Here is a 20,385-nt window from a genome sequence, read left to right as displayed (position 1 = left end):
ATTTGCGAATGTCAGTTAATATACATATATATATTTATTACACATTTGCAGTGATTTTTTTTTTCCTTTTCTTTCACATATCCCAGCTAAGCTGGGGTCAGAGTGCAGGGACAGCCATGATATGGCACCCCTGGAGCAGACAGGGTCAAGGGCCTTGCTCAAAGGCCCAACAGTGGCATCTTGGCAGTGCTGGGGCTTGAACCCACAACCTTCTAATCAGCAACCCAGAGCCTTAAACGCTGAGCCACCATTGCTAGAACAGATCAAATACCAGAGAGAATATATTAAAAGATATTTCACACTAATAAAGATGTGTAAAATATGGCGCACCAGTTCTGCCTCTGCTGCGCAACGTCATATTCACAGAAGGAAACTCGCTTGTGGGCAGTGTAAAACGCTACGCAATTTGCGCAAAGCTCAGAGTAATGGCGCCTGTTCGAGACAGGCTCACTAGACTCTCAAAATGAAGCGACGGAGGTTGTATTTATGATAGCAAAAGGCTTGTAGAAGGGTTTGTGGGTGCGGGATTGGAGTGAGAGGCAGCAGAGTTGACAGCAGTTGAGATCTTTCATCTGTCCAGCGCGATGATCAAGCTTAAGTCGAACCAGACGCGCACGTATGACAGAGACGGATATAAAAAGCGCGCGGCCTGCCTGTGCTTCAGGAGCGAGCGCGAGGAGGAGGTCAGACAGCTTTCATTAATCTATTATATGCTTTAAATACAGTTATTGTAAATATATGAGGAAAGTTATGTTTGAGTCCAGCGTGTATTTGAGGTAGAAGGGTGTTGTATCGGCTCAAATGCGTTTTGTTTTGGAGTGGATAAAGACTCACCCTTTAGTAAAATGTACCATGGTAACTGTTGTTTACGTCTCAAACAGTCACTAAAATAATCTAAAGTTACATGATACTATCATGTTATATCACATGTACTATGTTTGTACCATGGTATTCTTGGAAGTACCTGGAGGATGTAAATACCTTGATACATACAACATTTATAGCCGTTTTCTACACAAACTTAGATTTAATTACTTTATAATGTAATGTGGTGTCAATTAAAAGATATTAACATACTTCCCTTGCATCATAAACATTTACATGAGAGTATACACAATTTCTTTACATATTGTTACACTGGCGGCCAAAAGTTTGGAATAATGTACAGATTTTGCTGTTTCGGAAGGAAATTGGTACTTGAATTCACCAAAGTGGCATTCAACTGATCACAAAGTATAGTCAGGACATTACTGATGTGAAAAAAACAGCACCATCACTATTTGAAAAAAGTCATTTTTGATCAAATCTAGTCAGACCCCATTTCCAGCAGCCATCACTCCAACACCTTATCCTTGAGTACTCATGCTAAATTGATCATTTGATACTAGAAAATCACTTGACATTATATCAAACACAGTTGAAAGATATTTGGTTTGTTAAATGAAGCTTAACATTGTCTTTACGTTTGTTTTTAAGTTGCCACAGTATGCAATAGACTGACATGTCTTAAGGTCAATATTAGGTCAAAAATGGCAAAAAAGAAACAGCTTTCTCTAGAAACTCATCAGTCAATCATTGTTTTGAGGAATGAATGCTATACAATGCTTGTAATTGCCAAAAAAAAAAAAAAAAAACCCTGAAGATTTCATACAAAGGTGTACACTACAGTCTTCAAAGATAAAGAACAACTGTTCTAACAAGGACAGAAACAGATGTGGAAGGACACACATTGTGATCAGTTGATTGCCACTTTGGTGAATAAAAGTACCAATTTCTTTCCATAAGAGCAAAATCTGTACATTATTCCAAACTTTTGGCAGGCAGTGTATGTATGTGTATATATATATATATATATATTTATTAGGGCTGCACCTAACGATTATTTTTTTATCGATTAATCTAACGATTCTTTTTCCGATTAGTCGATTAATCTAACGACTAATTTGCCGATTATTCGAAAGATTTTTTTATAATTATTACTTGATTAATATAACAATTAATTAACCCAAAATGAATATACAGAACTTGTCTCATTAATATTTCAATATTCTATTAAATCATCTTCTCTCAAACACAAACAAATGTACAAGAAACAAAGTGTGCACAGCAGGGCATTATTCTGCAACAAAAAACAGTGTTACTATGAATGCAAACTTTAATACAGTGAAAAAGACACTCTATTAGCATAGCATATATATATATAAATAAAAATTTTCAACATTCTTTTGAATGTCCATGTACTAAAATAAAATATTTGATGCCATGAGTGTACCTGATGAACTTTCACCTTTTGCTGACCCTTTATGCTTTACAGAGCTAATGTGTGCTTCTAAATCACTTGCACCTTTATTAGCAACTGACACATAAGTGCCAGCTTTACATGTCATACATTCTGCTTCCCATGGATCTCGACCTGGACGAAATCATGGGAATTTTATGTGCAAATCTTCTGTAAATTTGCACTTTCGTTTGGGCATTGTTTCCACTCAGCTGTCATTTGCTGCTGCTGTCAAGCAACTGTTTGATGCCGAACACAACAGCGCTTTGCGTGTTCGCGGAGAGATTGACAGGCAGAAATTTGGCCAGTAGTTGCTGCAAGCCTCTTATAATTGACCAAATGGTGTGCGAGTAGGTGGGACTTACAAAGAGGGGTTAAAGCAATGCAAATATGCGCGCACACACAATGACGTATTAGACCAGATGCACATCATAATGCAACTAAAGCTGAATCCACACATTTTCACAAAAATATATTTATATATATGTGTGTGTGTGTGTGTGTGTGTGAGTGTGTGTGTGTATGTATATATACACATACAGTACTGTGCAAAGTTTTTAGGCACTTGTGAAAAATGTTGCATAGTGAGGATTTCTTCAAAAATAATGACATAATTTGTTTTCATTTATCACTTAATGTCATCCAAAGTCCTGTAAACATAAAAAAGCTAAATCAATATTTGGTGTGACCACCTTTGCTTTTAAAACAGCACCAATTCTCCTAGATACACCTGGATACAGTTTTTCTTGGTTGTTGGCAGATAGGATGTTCCAAGCCTCTTGGAGAATTCATCACAGTTCTTCTGTCTATTTAGGCTGTCTCAATTGCTTCTGTCTCTTTATGTAATCTCAGACTGACACGATGTTCAGTGGGGGGCTTTGTGGGGGCCATGACATCTGTTGCAGGGCTCCCTGTTCTTCTATTCTAATATTTTCTATTTGCAAAAGTAATGTTTGGGAGTCTAACATTTATATTTCCTATTGACACACTAAAGTAGCAGATATAAATAACCATCTGAAGACAAATGCTTTTGTGAAACATCTTATGTGCTTAAGACTTTTGCACAGTGTTTATATATATATTATATTTTACAAATATCATGAATATCTGAGTCAAGAATATCCAGAAGTTTCCTCAGAGTTACACCACATTACCTTTTTTTAAAGTTCACACTCAGTCTTGAGGGTCAAAGAGGTCTTCTGTGTTTTTCAAATATGAATCATATTTTCATACATAATTGTTTCACTGCTTTATTTTTAAACGTTAATAAAATTGTGTTCTGCATTACTCATGCCAACATTTTTTATCGAGAATTTCAGCTTTTAATGAGACTTTTTTTTTTTTTTTACTGTCTCTTGATGGTTACATCACATGACATTGTGTGATACACATGACATGACTCTTATCTCCTCTTCTGTCTACAAAAACCTGCTGTGTGAAGCTTATTTTAGATTTGTATAGTAGGGTTGCGTGATAAACTGGTACAATATCATTTTGTTGCTAATTTCAGTACCATACTGCAATTTGGTGCTATTAGCAAAATTTTACTGGATGTGACATTTTTTAGATGAAATCAATGACAATTTGGCATTAATCAAATTAAAATAGTAATATGGCGAAGTGTGATCGTTAAACAGCGGAAGGATGTCATTTAATTAAATAATATGCAGTCTACATGCGCTTCACGCTTCAGAATGAACGAGAGGTGCCGCTTTGCTCTCTGTCATAGTTGAAACAAACATACACAGACAAATTGCACGTGACGCACATAATGTGCTGTGTTTAGGCTGTGAACACTCACACAAACTCCTCCGGTGCTGCTCTAAGATCTCAGCTGTGAATATTTCAGCATTTCGTTTAGAATGTGGCCCTTATTGAAAACTACTCAAAAGTCTGTTCAAATAAAAATTTCGCCAAAATAAAAGCTCTGTTTTTACTGAATGTGTGAAATTGAAGACATTATGACAGAAAAATATTACTATTCTATAGAAAAATAGAATATTCAAAGTAATAGCAGTAATACTTATAATAATAATAATTTAATAATAATTGGTTTTATTATTATTATTATTATTATTATGTTATAATTTATATTAACAATAATAATAATTATGATTATTATTGTTACAATTATTATTAAATGTAAGCAATATCACAAAAACAAGTGTACTGCATATCACCACACTGTGATTAACTGTTGCAGCCTTGTGTCACAGGTAATCAGATTTTTTTCATTAATATTTTCATTTATACTGTAAAGCTCTGTTGTGAAGCATTTTATTTGACCAAAAAAAAAATGAAATTTTTGGGGTGAAAATTAATTATTATATTTATTTGATGATGATATTTCATTAAAACCTAAAGCATTGAATCTAGAAAAGATCAAATGGAAAATGCAGAATTTGCAACTGCAAGACTTTATACAGTTCTTTTAAACAAGTCTTTTTCTGTGTGATTTCATCAGTAATCGGAGGTTATTTATTTGTTGCCAAAGTATCGATACCAGGACTGGTATCCTACCAACGGCAACATTTTGGTATTGGAGCAACCCTATTGAGTAGTAACTAGGGATGCACCGGTATGAACATTTTTGGCTGATACTGATATTAACAAAAACCTATTGGCCTTACCTTATTTTGACATCAGTTTTGATGCTGTTTTGCTCAGGAATTTTGTTTTTAAAATGTACAAGGTGCTACAAAAGCTTTTTCTCGGTTCTAACAATAAATAACTTCCATTGAACATGGATTGGATCTGTTGAACACGACAGGCCAAAATTTTGAAGAGAGCCACAATGAAAGATACATTTTTAGTTTTTTTCAGTTCAAAACAATAAAACGTACATTTGACATGTTTTTACTATATATAATAGACCATCACAAATTCATATCATGCGTATGTTGGTCAATTCCAAAGAAATGCCAACTACATCATGGAAAAATAAAAGTTACCTGGAACAAAATGCCCATTTAATGTTTGTGGTGTAATGGATAATGGAAAATGCCATCCAGAATGCTGGAGGGGGCCGCTTGCTTACACAGTGCTGACCATATTGCGAATTCAATTTCAACCCAATCAGTTGTTACAAAGTGTGTTGATAATTAATTATAAATGAACCACCGTTTTTAATATCGGCATTTTCATGCTTAAAACTGATTTGCCGATGGTTTTAATTTGGTCAATAATTGGCCAATAAATATCGCCGGCTGATACATCAGTGCATCCCTAGTAGTAACTTGTAGCGGCCAATTAAAGTGAAATTGGAGCACTGTGAATTAGGGCTGAAATGATTAGTTGACGTCATCGACAACGTCGACAATAAAAAAATTGTCGACAAAAATGTTAATTGTCGAATAGTCGTTTGATGTCATTTAACGTAACATGAGATCATACAAAACTCTAATGATGACGCGTGAGAGCAGCACTGCAGATCACACCTGACTGAGGAGAGGAATTACACAGCTCACAGTCCAGATGCTCTCCAATCTTTCCAAACAGCAAAGTATGAGGGAATTATACAAAAATTCCAAATAAGTAAATACAGAAGCACACTCATTGTGGAATAAGTGGAGCCAGAGCTGCCGCTCCGCTGCGTCTTTAAAGGAAACATCCCGGCGTCACATCTTTAATGTAGTTATATTTAATACGTTATAGCTTTATTAAAGTTCAAATAATAAGCAAGCAGATATGTAAATAACTACAAACTCAGAAACTGGCATTTCTCTGTGCGGACAGCGCCTCTTCTATGAGTTGCGTGAATGTCCCAATCTAAGGGGGAGAGATTGAAACTGCACCCGGCTGATGCACACTCTGTCGCAGGGACGCTCGTCCACCTCACGGGCACTTCATGCAGCTAGATTATAACGTGATGCTCGCGACTTTTTGAATCATAATACATGTGTCATTGTGCATTTCTTATCGTGAAGAAAATTGGCAATACACAGCTTTATTAATAAGAGAGAGTTTGTTTTTTTGTGAGTTAAAGATGGATTGAAGTGAACAGAAAGGTGAGAGAGGGTAAACTTCGCCCCATTATACACAGCAACAAAATACATTTTTGATTTGTTTTTGTTTTGGCTTGTTTTCCAATATAAATATCTAAAACTCCTTTAAAACAATGTACATTTACATTAGCAGCTGTACTGCAGAAGAAAAAATTATCTGAGAATGTTGAATATAATATTAAAAATACTAATATATGAAAATATCTAAAAATCCTTTAAAAATGAAGCATCATATAAGATATTTAGACTTGCTTTTAGAGAATAGATCTTGAATATAAGTATATTTTGTCTTCAATATAACAAAGTGAAAAAATACACTTATATACAAAATACACTTATATTTAAGATACATTCTCTTAAAGCAGTTCTAAATATCTTATATGTTGCTTCTCAAGTAAATTTATTTTTTACTGAATTTTTTTTCCCCCTTTAATTCAGTGAATGTCATTTAAAGGTATTTTTAAAAGATGATTTTGTCCTCGTTATTGTTAGTAAGTACGTTTAATACAACCTTTTAAGTCGGGGCACAAGCTGAATAATCGTTAAGAGCTAATGATTAATCGTTGCAATAATCGCAGAATAGTCGAATAATCGGTAGATTAATCGATTATCAAAATAATCATTAGTTGCAGCCCTACTGTGAATATAACATGCTCAGCGCACGTTATCGAATGCAACATATCTGTTATTCTGTGCACGAGATGAAGTTCATGGAGTGAGCACAGAACCAACTCACGTGTACTCAGAACAGAGTTGTGAACGAGCAGCGCGTGCAGACTGAATAAATCATAGTTCTTTTGCAGTATAATATTCACATAAGGTCATATCTTGATTTCGATTTTATTTTGATTAATTGTTCAGCCAAACATAGTGCAATAGAGCAGTGGTTCTCAACTGGCTATGCTTCACAACCCAGATTTTAGTTTGGACATCAAGTAGCGACCCAATACAGTAAAAAAAGTAACCTTTATTTAATGTAGCGGGGGCCACTTTTTCTTTCATCTTGAGTAGTTTTGTTCATGGTTTTCAAGCATGTATCTAATGATATTATTTTTGTTGTTAATGTCAACAACTGACTTGAAAGAAGAAAGCAAACTGTATTCTGACAAGTACAGAGAGAGAAATGGGCTGCCCAGATGCACAACAACAAAAAGATGAGTACAGCAGAGTCTCTAGTTTGAGAAACAGACTCCTCACAGGTCCTAAACTAGCAGATTCAATGAACAGTACATGCCAAACTCCAGTTTCATCTGTAAAAGTGGAGGAAAAATTCGGGGATGTTGGAATTTTAGATCCCGTTTACGCCTGGTATTAAAGGGGTACTTCACCCAAAAATTGGAGATTAGAGGGTTTCTGCCCTGGCACACCTTCTCCATACCAGTTTATTTCCACCTGCCTTTGGTCACCCCAGGGAACTGCCCTATCTCCCTTCTCATCCTTTTCATAACAGATGTCCAATGCAAGACTAGCTCAGTGGATATGTAGAAGTTCTGAGAAGAACAGTTTCATTGTAGCCTCATGCACAGGTGATATAAGTTACAGTATGGGAAGAATGGGACAGTGAGAGAGCGCTTTGCCCTCCAGTGCCCACCAAAACCCTGATGCATGAGTTTTGTCTGTGTGTTAGGTGTTGTTGGTGAGCAGCAGCAGTCATCCTGATAGATGGATTGTTCCTGGAGGTGGGATGGAGCCAGAGGAAGAGCCCAGTGTCGCTGCTGTCAGGGAGGTGTGCGAAGAGGTAGGCGTTTTTAAAAACATATTTGTGCATATCTATAGAGCATGGACGCACCTTCTCAATATCTTCATATTTGCCACTTTTTGTGTGGATTACAGCTTTGTACTCTCTGATCATTCTCTCAAGCAACTTTGAGATGAATCCTGAGAAGCTTTTTAAACATTATTCCACAGTTCTCTGGAATACTCAATTATGATTGGTCAATCGCGCCATCTAACGATCTGATATTTCTGAATAACAATCATCTTAAGTCACTTTCCTACTTCTATTACCCTGTGATCGTTACATGTAAACTGATAAAATAATTTCAACTCAGATCAATGTTTCATGCCCATTTATTTATTTATTTGGCAAGTAGTCATGCATTAAAGGGGATAATGAGCAGTCAGACAGTTTTGCTAAATAAACCTCGATGTGAAGTAGTCATTATTTTGTTATCTTAAGTATGCTGGATACTTGTTGGCTGCTTTTTCCTCACTATCTGGCAAAAGTCACCCTTTAAAAAACATTTTTGGTAAAACTTTGCAATAAAGTTGGATTGGTTAACATTAGTTACTTATATTAGTTAACACTAACTAACAATAAACTATACGTTTACAGCACTTATTAATCTTGGTTAATGTTATTTTCAACATATATTAATATACACTGCGTGCCCAATTATTAGGCAAATGAGTATTCTGATCTTATCATTATTTCTATGCATATTTTCTAGCTCCAAACCATATAAACTTGAATGCATATCGGATTCAATTATTTTCAGGTGGTATGTATTTGTGTAATGAGGGAGGATGTGGCGAAAGTGACTAACACCTTTTATCAAGGTGTGCATAATTATTAGGTAGCTTCATTACTTCAGGTAAAATGGGCCAAAAAAGAGATTTAACTGACACTGAAAAGTAAAATATTATAAAATGCCTTTCAGACGGATGCAACACTCTTGAAATAGCTAAACTATTGAGGGGTGACCACCGGACAATCAAACGTTTTGTTGCGAATAGTCAATCGGGGTGCAAAAAACGCATGGAGAAGAAAAGGTGCAAATTAACTGCAAAAGACTTGAGAAGAATTAAACATGAAACTACCAGGAAACCATTATCCTCCAATGCTACCATATTCCAGAACTGCAACCTACCTGGATTGTCCAGAAGTACACGGTGTCAAGTGCTCAGAGACATGGCCAAGGTCAAGAAGGCTGAAACATGACCACCACTGAATATATTCACAAGTTGAAGCGTCAAGATTGAGCAAAGAAATACACGAAGACAGATTTTTCAAAGGTTTTATGGACTGATGAAATGAGAGTGACTCTTGATGGACCAGATGGATGGGCCAGTGGCTGGATCACTAATGGACACAGGGCACCACTTCGAGTCAGGTGACAGCAAGGTGGAGGAGGGGTAGTGGTATGGGCTGCTGTCATTAAGGATGAGGTAGTTGGACCTTTTCGAGTTGAAGATGGACTGAAACTCAACTCTCAAACTTACTGCCAGTTTCTGGAAAGTACTTCAAGCAGTGGTACAGGAAGAAGTCCTCAGCATTCAAGAAGGCCATGATCTTTATGCAGGACAGTGCTCCATCACATGCATCCAAGTACTCCACTGCTTGGCTGCCCAGCAAGGGCCTCAAAAATGCCCAAATAATGACTTGGCCCCCTTCCTCACCTGACTTAAATCCTATTGAGAACTTGTGGGCCCTTCTCAAATGTGAGATTTACAGTGAGGGAAGACAGTACACCTCTTTGAACAACATTTGGGAGGCTGTGGTTGCTGCTTCAGTGAAAGTTGATCGTGAACAGATCAAGAAACTGACAGACTCCATGGATGGAAGGCTCATGGCAGTTATTGAAAAGAAGGGTGGCTATATTGGTCACTGAATATTTTTGAAAGGCCAAAAATGTTATTTAATTGTCATTTTGTGTTACTTGTTTGTTGCACCTACTCTAAAAATGGAGAATAAACAATTGAGTTGAGGGAAATTATTTTTGTAATTTAGTTGCCTAATTATTGTGCACACATATTCCCCAGAGAAAGACAAAACTCACTTTTCTTTTGTTAAACGTTCAGGTTTGAGGTTCAATAACATTTTGAATTGACTGAGAGCATTGTGTTTGTTCAACAATAAAATTAATCCTGAGGAATACAGTTTGCCTAATAACTGGGCACGCAGTGTATATTTTTAATTAAATATTAATATTAGTTAATGCACTACGAACTGACGTGAAGTAACAATGAGCAATTGTATTTTCAGAAATTAATTTGATCCAAGATTAATAAATGCTGTAAAAATATAATTATAAAAAATAAAAAATTTTAAATATAAAAAAGGCTTGTTAGTTCTTGAGACCTAATGCATTTACTAATGTTAAGAAATGGAAAGAGTTACAGAAATGTTTTGTTGAAATTCTAGTTTTATAAAGAAATTCATGTGCAGGCACCATTTGCAGTGGTTAGAAAAAGTATGTGAAACCTTTGGAATTACCTCCATTTATGTATAAATTTGTCTTAAAATCAGGATTGATTTGATCTTCATCTAAGTTACAACAACAAACAAACACAATATGTTTTAACTAGTAACACACAAATTATTTTATTGTTCTTGTACATATTGAATAAATAATTCAAACATTCACAGTGTAGGTTGGAAAAATTATGTGAACCCCTAAACTAATGATGTCTACAATAGCTAACTAGAGTCAGGAGTTGGCGAACCTGGCATCCAATTCATGAAACAAGATTGAAGGTGTGGGTTAGAGCTACTTTGACTTATAAAAAAGCAGTCAAACATTTTGAGTTTGCTATTCACAAGAAGTATCTGCTGACATGGACCATGTCTCACAAAAAAGAAAAGATCTCGGATAAAGATGAATTCCCAAGTTTATCAAGGTATCCTACAGGATAATGTCAGGGTAGCTGTGCGCCAGCTGAAGCTCAGTAGATGTTGAGTGATGCAAAGGACAATGACCCTAAATATAGATGTAAATAAACTACAGAATAGCTTCAAAAAAAGAAACCACTTTTGGAGTGGCCCAGTCAGAGCCCAGACCTTAACCCAATAGAGATGCTGTGGATGACCTCAAGAGAGCCGTTCCTTCTGAACGTTGTGCAAGTTTAATCAGCAGCTACAGGACACACTTGATTGAGTTCATTACTGCCAAAGGAGGATCGACCAGTTATTAAATCCAAGGGTTCACTTACTTTTTTACAGCACTGTGAATGTTTAATGGATGTGTTTCAATAAAGACATGAAAGAATATAATTGTTTGTGTGTTGTTAGCTTAGGCACATTGGGTTTGTCTATACTTGTGACTTGAAGATGAGATCACATTTTATGACCAATTCATGCAGAAAACCAGAAAGGGTTCACATACTTTTTCTTGCCACTGTATATCTGTCCTCAAAACAATTTCAGTCATGAAAGTGTAAGCCTTTAGATGGAAAGGTTTTTAAGATCATAAAAAAACAAACACATTTTTGTAAATTGTGTCCAAACTTTGACTGGTAGTGTAAAATTAATCATTTCTCAATATATGCAGAAACAAGAGGACATAATAAAATTCCTAAATTCAGTGTTTCATGGTGTATTATAATTTCTATTTAATTTCCACAGGCAGGAGTAAAAGGCACGTTAGGAAGATTGGTAGGCATTTTTGAGGTGAGTATTTCTGGATTGTAATGTCTGCAAAGGGGGGTAAAAAATAAATTGTCACTGAATACAATGTGAATATTAATTTGCCATTATTAGCACATGATTGAACATTACCTGTGATGCTTTTAAACTACCAGCTGTGTTGATAAAATGTTAGATTAAGTAGTTGTATTTATTTATTTATTCAGAACAGAGATCGAAAGCACAGAACGTATGTCTATGTTCTCATCGTAACTGAAGTGCTGGAAGACTGGGAAGATTCAGTAAATATCGGTAAGAGTACGATAGAAAACATTGGTAAGCTTGTGCTACAGTTTTGTAGCCTTCACAGAATTATAAGTTTCTAAATACTGTAGTATAAACCATTCACATCTTTGTTGAAGTCAAGTTGGAAGCTTGTAAATGTTATGAAAGCTCAGACTCCTCACATTTGACCATTGTGACATCATGTAAAAACAACCGAAATGGCAGTGACCTCATCAGTTGAAAATAGTAGTTAGCAAATAATTATATTTGATAATTCCTAAGTCAGAGAATGTTAACAGCTCACATTTGCCTGTTCACAACTGAGCACGCTTGACAGAATACTTCATCAAACAATGCAATGCACTTGACTTCACCTTCCATTCCAGTGTGATGAATGAAATTGGGAGTAACTACAGCTGTTTTTTTTTTTTACATAAATATGGGTGTTTCTCAAACTTCGGCACTTATGTCCCAGGGGTTGATGTTCTTCACAGATTATTTTTGGTACTTTTCAAATTAGGGATGTGCCAGTGTGGCCGACTAACCGACTTGTAGTCCAACAACCAACTACACAATTAGTGTTGTCGACCGCTAACATTTATATTTTTATTGGGAGACTCAATTCTCAAATTTATTGAGACATGCACTTCTTAGCGTTTTTGCATGAAGATACTGTAACTTGACTTGCTTAACAGTGAATAACAATGGAGCCTTTCTTATTTCTTACTTTTCTTACTTTAATAGTTTTGTTTAAAGTGCACCTATTATGGTTTTTAAACATGCCTAATTTTGTTTCAAAGGTCTCATACAATAGATTTACATGCATTCAAGGTCAAAAAACACTTTAATTTGCTCATAATTTAAATTGCAGCATTACCTTTTATTCCCAGCGTCAAAAATGGCTCGTTCTAAAGGATTCATTCTAAACTCCTCCTTTCAGAGAGCCTACTCTGCTCTGATAGGTCAGATTTCCCAGTCTGTTGTGATTGGTCTACTGCTTAGTGTAGTGTTTGAAGTCGGGTCAAAGCGATTCGCGATCAGCCAATGAAGACCAGAGGCAGGTTTTTGTGACCAAATTACGTAGTTTAGTACAGGAAGTAAGTCTGGAATTACTAACGACTCGTTTCAGGTGTTCAGGATCGGTTCTTTCTTTTGAGAGTCAATAACTCCATTTGTCATGCACTTTGATTTTTGAAACTTTGCAGACTTTTTTACATTCACAAACAGCTATATAACACACTACATGAAAGGTAATATTTGAAAAACCATAATAGGTGCTCTTTAATAGTATTGTGAAATAAGATGTTATAGTTATTTAGCTCTTGTATTTGTTGAATATCCGTTAGTCACTATGTTGAAGTACTGCATCTGTACGTCCCTCTAAAAGGCATTTGATCAGGGTCACGTGAACATAACAGAGCCTAATTATACATTATTATCCTTAACACCGACTAGTTGTTGGTACAGTTGGTAGTTTTGCACATCCCTATTTCAAATTCCTTTTTATATAATGTACTGATTTTATTGTTTTAGCCTTGTCCAGTACTGTTAATATTAAACTATGAAAATCCATTATAAATAGGGATGCACCGATATGAAATTTCTGGGCTGATAACTGATAATTTACAGGTCATTGTGGCTGATATCGATAACCAGTATTTATTTATTTATTCTTTGTGCCTACACTTCAGGGCTGTAGTGTATCAACTACACGACCATTCGTCCCTAACTGAGGCAATGTGTACACTGGTATTAAGATGCATTTTGGGTGATCCGTAAACAAATGTACAAGCGAGACATCGCCGTCTCACCTGGTTGTCTCTTTTGACCATTTGTGTACGGATTTCGAGGAGAGTCTCTGATTTCACAAGGACATACATCAGTTATTACGCCTGTGTTTTACTAAAAGATAATAAGCGCAAAATAACGCTTATGATGTTTAGAGCAGAATTGAGCTTCTAATGTGTGTGCTGCTCATCTGTGTCCTTATACAGTATGTTCATGCATTCGCTTGTTAAATTTTTCTGATCATATGCTTATTTCATTTTAAATCCGCACGTAACTGGTGAAAAGCTGGCCGTTATGACTGCCTTTAGCATCATCCCATTTCAAAAGGATCGCCCAACAAAATGTCAACAAACATGAAAGAATGGCTCTCACCGGATTTCGTGCTTATTGGCACCATTTGCAAAGAGACAAAATATTAAAAACAGCTGATAATAACAAAAACAGCAAGTAAGGAGATATGGGTGAAGTTAGGTGAAGTTTTTTTTTTTTTTTTTTTTGTCTTCTGCTTCCTAATATCTTGCCCTCCTCTTATAATACTCTCTCTATATTTCACTGGCTGTTGCTCATTATCCGCCTTTCGCTCATCAGGACAGTGGGCACACCTGTAGACAAGACGTCTAGACAGCAAGCAGTTTTGAAAACTGTCATAGCGTCTGGGATTCGTCTTGGCCTGTTCCAGGAGTGCGCACACAACAAGACCGTTCGTCGTGAGATTCGAGACTTCTCGTCGCAGACCAGTCATGTAGTGTCCACTAGGCTTAAAGTGCATCCCTAATTATTAAAATACAAATCATTACATGTTTAGAACTATGATCATCTAAACAAATAGTAAAATAAGCAAACTATTTCAATATATGTTGTGAAATGTATTTCTATAATTTTTTATATTATATTTAAAATTATGACTGTCCCACATTTAAGGTGTAATTTCCACCTCACCAAACAATTTTGCTCCTAATAAAGTTTTTTCAAAAGTTAGTGTACTTGTTTACCAAGTCAACTTGAGATGAAATATACACCGATCAGCTACAACATTGAAACCATCTGCCTAATATTGTGTAGGTTCCCCTCGTCCTGCCAGAACAGCCAACTCGCATATCAGAATAGCATGCTGAGATGCTATTCTTCTCACCACAGTTGTACAGAGCAGTTATCTGAGTTACCGTAAACTTTGTCAGTTCAAACCAGTCTGGCCATTCTCTGTTGTCCTCTCTCATCAACAAGGTGTTTCTGTCCACAAAACTGCCGCTCACTGGATGTTTTTTGTTTTTGGCACCATTCTGAGTAAATTCTAGAGAATGTTGTGTGTGAAAATCCCAGGAGATCAGCAGTTACAGAAATACTGAAACCAGCCCATCTGGCACCAACAATCTTGCCATGCTCCAAATCACTGACATCTCATTTTCTCCCCAATCTGATGATTGATGTGAACATTTACTGAAGTTCCTGACCCGTATCTGCATGATTTTATGCACTGCTCTGCTGCCACACGATTGGCTGATTAGATAATCGCATGGATGATTGTTGATGCCAGACAGGCTGGTTTGAGAATTTCTGTAACTGCTGATTTCCTAGGATGCCTTGCCTCCACAGAATTATTAATTCCTTTTCAAAGTTCTCGGAATACAGAGTTAATTGGTCTAAATCCGAAACTTTGTCTCTGACAGCGTATTGCCCTGTAACAGCTTTTCAGCTGGGTGCTTTCCAGTGGCCCAAACAGGGTATTAAGTATTTGGGTATTTTATTCCCAGCAAATTTGTGTGATTTAGAGTTAATTTTGACCCTTTAATAAAAAGGTTTTCGAGTGATGTGGGCAGGTGGGCTTCATTACATTTATCTATGACTGGGAAGGTTAATGTTATTAAAATGAATTGTATTCCAAAATTCAACTCCCTATAGACATTTCCCTCTCTTATTTCAAGCAATTTGATAGCAAAGCGAAGTTCTTCATTTGGAATGGTCCCAGATTACATTTCAGTAAGTTGCATAGGCCGATTGACAAAGGTGGGATAGGCCTACCCAAGATTTTGTTTTATTATTATGCATTCGGTCTCAGATACAGCAGATACTCTGGGAGTGATGATTACTGCTTTTGGAAAAGGTCATGAGGCATCAGTGTATTACTCCCTGCTAATTCAGAGTCTGGGGGACGGAGCTTTAACTTCTATCAACAGATTATGGGAGAGAGATTTAAACTTGGTATTGGAGGAGGGAGTGTAGGCTAGGATTCTAAAAAATGTCAAGTCTGCATCTAGAGAATGCAATTCTCGATTTTACATTGATTCTATTAGACCCCCTCTAGATTGTATAGGTTTGGTCTTAAAGACACTCCCATTGGCGATGCCAATCAGAAGATGGAGACACAACCCATGTTTTTTGGTGATGTGTTAAGATCCAAGAATTTTGGTTGAAGGTTCAGAGTTTTATATGTGACGTATTGGGCACTCAAATTTCATTTTGCCCCAGACTCTGTATTTTAGGCGGTGGGGCGATCATGAAAATAGGGGATAAACACATACAAAATTGGGTCCTGGTCGATGTTATGATCGTCAGACAGATTGTTTTAAGGGGATGGAAGTTGGCTGGAGCGCCCTCATTTCAAGAGTGGTGCACGGAGATGGGGAGGGTGGCTGCTTTCTAGAAGGCTGGGGAATTTGGATACATTTGATGAGAATTGGGGCAGCTATTTGGCTTTTGGCTATTTATTTCTTGGAGGGCTCTCTGGGAGGGGAGGTGGAGAGAGAAGTATAGATTTAAATGTGTGTGATTATTATTATTTGTTATTTTTAAAAAAATTTTTTTTTTTTTGTTGGTGTGTATACTTGTGTGACCACAGGGATGTTTGTTGTGGGTCAGGGTGGGGTTGGGGATTGGGAGGGGGAGGGGTAATAGTGGGGGTTAAATGTTGATTCTGTGAATATATGTTTTGCTTTTCTTTGTTAACTGTTTGAATCAATAAAAAATGTTAATCAGAAAAAAGTGCCCGAAGTTAAAGAAACACCCATAACATCATATTAATGAGCATGTATATTGTACATTTAAATATAACACAAAATTTGATTAAGAAACAAATGTAATATATATTGATAACTAAAATGATAACTTAATGCCACTCACTGAATTAAACGTGCATTGTGATGAAATCATGTGACATCAATGAATGTAGCATACAAATGTTTGAAGTGTTGCGTAATGCCAACTGTAATCCCAATTACGGTAATTCCGACACATTGTGAATGGAGCATTACTGCAAAGCAGTCGTGACATTTTATTTCCTGATTTTCTGATGTCTTTCACCCACAGGTCGGAAGAGGGAGTGGTTTAAGACAGAAGATGCTCGGCATGTGCTGCAGTGTCATAAACCTGTGCAAGCATCTTACTTTGAAGCTCTTCAGCAGGACTGTATGAGCAGTAACGGCACTTATAACATCAATCAAAACTCTCTCTCCAGTATCAGATAACTACAACAACAAACACAGAAACATCAGCAAAATTCTCAACGTTTTTATACCTTTTCTTACTGACTGAACTCCTGCAACCACTATCAGCACTGTGTTTATTTCAGCACTTAAATGGCAACATGTTAGGATGAAAGAAAATAGCCTTACCAACCATTTTAGTGTGCAGATGGAAAATATACACTTGATGTATGAGATAAAAGATCAGAAGACTGTTTCTTTTTTCACAAATCATTGCATGTTATTGTCTTCCCTTAAAGTCAAACACAAGGTTTACTGAATGCAACTACATTTTACTATTGTGTCTTGAAATAATAAGTGGTGTTTAAAGAGAAAGCTGTCAGAAGTGTTTGTAATAATGTTGTGGTAATGTTTGGCCCTTTCATTCTGCAGTGTTTTGCTGTTTATATGCCCGAGTTGGTTGAATTTTTGCATGAGCACGTCTTATTAATGATCTTGAAATACAGGGGAGTCTTAGGTTTACGTGATATAAACTAAAGCTGATGTTGATGTTTTCTTGGCAACAGCGATGGATGGGGCCATTCAACTAATATTAATGTTTGTTTAGTGCTGTGCGTGGTGTTATTGCATATCGATAATCTTTATTTTTGAAACCATGAAACAAAACAAAGGTCTTTAGCTTTTACCAAAAACTGTTCAAATCTGTTATGCCAGTCTTACAGTCTTTCTCAAAATGCAGCTACTATCTGATTAGTTTTCAAGAACTCACTTGTTATTAGTCATCCAGGTCTTAATTTATCATGGAAAGTGATGGGTAGTAAATTATAGTAATGTATTTGGTGTAGTGGGTTTTCTGGGCCTTTAATACCAAATGGTGAAAAAGGTAAAGTGGCTTAATATCATGCTGGTCAGTCCAGTTTACTGAGTGCCCTTGTTTTCTTGTGGTACCAGGTTTATGGTTTTTAAGAGGTAATGGAGAACTGTTTTGAAAGGATATTTTGAAATGAAATTAAAATGGACAACTGTCATTGGTTTAGTTGTACACATGATCTTCTCAGCAGCTGTCTGAGTGTTTGGAGCTAGAACAATGACTAACGTATTTGAATTCTAGACATTTAACAGAATTGAAAATTTTTGTGGCACATTTTATAAAATGTCAAGTAGAATTCAAATGAACAAAATTCAGATTCAAATACTTTAGTCATTTTTTTTTTACCCTGCAAGGTCTTAAGTCAATATGCACAGAACAATATACACACAAATGTTATTTCCATTTTGATCATGTCAGTTGATCATCTGTCCACTCATAGATTACAAGCATAGGTTTTGTGTGTGTGTGTTTCTGTGTATGTGGGTTTGTATGTTTGGAAGTAATGTGAATAGTCAAAAGACATGATGCCAAGGTTAGCTGCCTAATAAATGGCCTCTCACATAAGAGGCTGTAATTCATTTAAAATGTTTACAATGTGATTGTAGTTTCTCATCAGACACTGGATATTCTCTGACCTCTTCTCACTTGTTATCAGTGACTGTTAATAATGGTGTCATTTAGATTTTCTTTGGCACTTTTGTAGTTCTCAGTTCAGTTATGAAAAATGTTGCATATGATGTACACATGATTTTCACAAACATATACTTCAGACAAAAATGCTGTAATTTTGAGATTTTAAATCAGAATCTTAATCGTATCAGTATTTCCAAATGTATTAAATCAGATAGCTCAAGTGAAAATGTATTGTGGATAATTTCTAAAATCCACTCCAAGTATTTTTGTTGCCTTGGGTTAATAATATTAAAACAAAGGTGTAGTTTTCTAGTGGTATGGTTAGCTAAATAAACCCAATCTCATGTGTATGTATATAAACCAATACCTTTCTCAGTAATTACCTTAAAGCTTGTGGCACAACAATATTAAAATGAACAAATATTCAGTTGATTCCTCATTAGATCATATGGTTTGTCATTACAGTCATTATTAGTGTAATATGTACAAACAATGATCAAAACACTCAGTATCATTTTTGTGGCAGTTAAATGTACTGAATGAATTTAGCATTCACGAGTTGTAAATGTTGCATTATTGGAAGACAGTGTTTTCACTCATCAAATTGATTTTGTTGTAGAAAGAATTTTGTTTTACAATATTCATATATGGGGATTCACGCAAAAGAAAATTAGATTCAAGATTGTATAACGGTTGTGTCCACAATTTAATAAAACCTCTCAACAAACAAAAATGCTGGTGCACATCATTTATCAGGTGCCATTGGTTCAGGTTGCCAATTCAGTTCATATCAACTGGTGATTTCCCATCAGAGCAGTAGTTATACACTCACCAGCCACTTTATTAGGTACACCTGTTCATTTACTTATTCATGCGATTATCTAATCAGCCAATCGTGTGGCAGCAGTGTAATGTATAAAATCATGCAGATATGGGTCATGAGCTTCAGTAAATGTTCACATTAACCTTCAGAATGGGGAAAAATGTGATCTCAGTGATTTTGACCGTGGCATGACTGTTGGTGCCAGATGTGCTGGTTTGAGTGTTTCTGTAACTGCTGATCTCCTGGGATTTTCACACACAGCAGTCTCTAGAATTTACTCAGAATGGTGCCAAAAACAAAAACACATCCAGTGAGCAGCAGTTCTGTGGGTGGAAACACCATGTTGATGAGAGAGGTCAACAGAGAATGGCCAGACTGGTTTGAGCTGACAGAAAGGCTACGGTAACTCATATAACCACTACAAAATTGTAGTGAGCAGAATAGCATCTCAGAATGCACAAAACTTCGAACCTTGAGGTGGATGGGCTACAACAGCAGAAGACCACATCTGGCACTTTAATAAGACCATAGTGTTCCTAATACAGTGTTCAGTGAGTGTATAATAACAATTTGTAACAAGGCAAAATAGATTATAGAAGGCTTAAGCAGTTCAACAAGGTAACTAGCTTTGGTGGCTTACCTATAATGAGCAGGGTTGGGCAAAATTCAGAATTTCAGAATTGGCTCCCTTTCATGAGCTGGAATTTGAATAGAACCTTTGCACAGACTGTGATGATGTGTTGTGTTTAGACATATATATTTAACAGTGTAAATCTAGCAAACATTTTTAGTAATTTATATTTATTTATTATTTAGTGTAAATATATAACATGCTTTGCGTTATACAGGATTACCCTGGAGTAAGTTTAAAAATAGTTATCACAGTTGTGATGGGATTCCTAATACAGACGTTGAGGGAGTGACAGTTAATTTGGTATCT

At 36.1% G+C, this 20,385-nt stretch overlaps 1 protein-coding gene across 2 annotated transcripts; it reads left to right on the top strand.

The window, feature by feature from the left end:
- Positions 1-414: 414 nt before the first annotated feature.
- On the top strand, positions 415-18,574 carry LOC127419805 (diphosphoinositol polyphosphate phosphohydrolase 1-like). Of its 2 annotated transcripts, none has more exons than XM_051661557.1 (5): positions 415-683; positions 7,910-8,020; positions 11,627-11,671; positions 11,854-11,938; positions 17,003-18,574. In XM_051661557.1, the coding sequence occupies exons 1-5, from the start codon at positions 585-587 to the stop codon at positions 17,158-17,160; spliced, it is 498 nt and encodes a 165-aa protein (XP_051517517.1). In that variant the 5' UTR covers positions 415-584; the 3' UTR covers positions 17,161-18,574. The 2 variants fall into 2 exon arrangements, with proteins under 2 accessions (XP_051517517.1, XP_051517516.1); XM_051661556.1 differs by having other exon boundaries at positions 11,854-11,962.
- Positions 18,575-20,385: the final 1,811 nt, after the last annotated feature.

This window comes from Myxocyprinus asiaticus, chromosome 29, assembly GCF_019703515.2.
Source record: "Myxocyprinus asiaticus isolate MX2 ecotype Aquarium Trade chromosome 29, UBuf_Myxa_2, whole genome shotgun sequence".
Classification (NCBI taxonomy): domain Eukaryota; kingdom Metazoa; phylum Chordata; class Actinopteri; order Cypriniformes; family Catostomidae; genus Myxocyprinus; species Myxocyprinus asiaticus.
This window is presented reverse-complemented; position numbering and strand designations above follow the sequence as displayed.

Coding starts and splice junctions, on each gene's coding strand:
- LOC127419805 (XM_051661556.1), top strand. CDS start 585: ATGATCAAGCTTAAGTCGAACCAGACGCGCACGTATGACAGAGACGGA. Junction 11,672..11,853: donor GATTGGTAGGCATTTTTGAG/GTGAGTATTTCT, acceptor TTATTTATTCAG/AACAGAGATCGAAAGCACAG. Junction 11,963..17,002: donor GAGTACGATAGAAAACATTG/GTAAGCTTGTGC, acceptor TTTCACCCACAG/GTCGGAAGAGGGAGTGGTTT.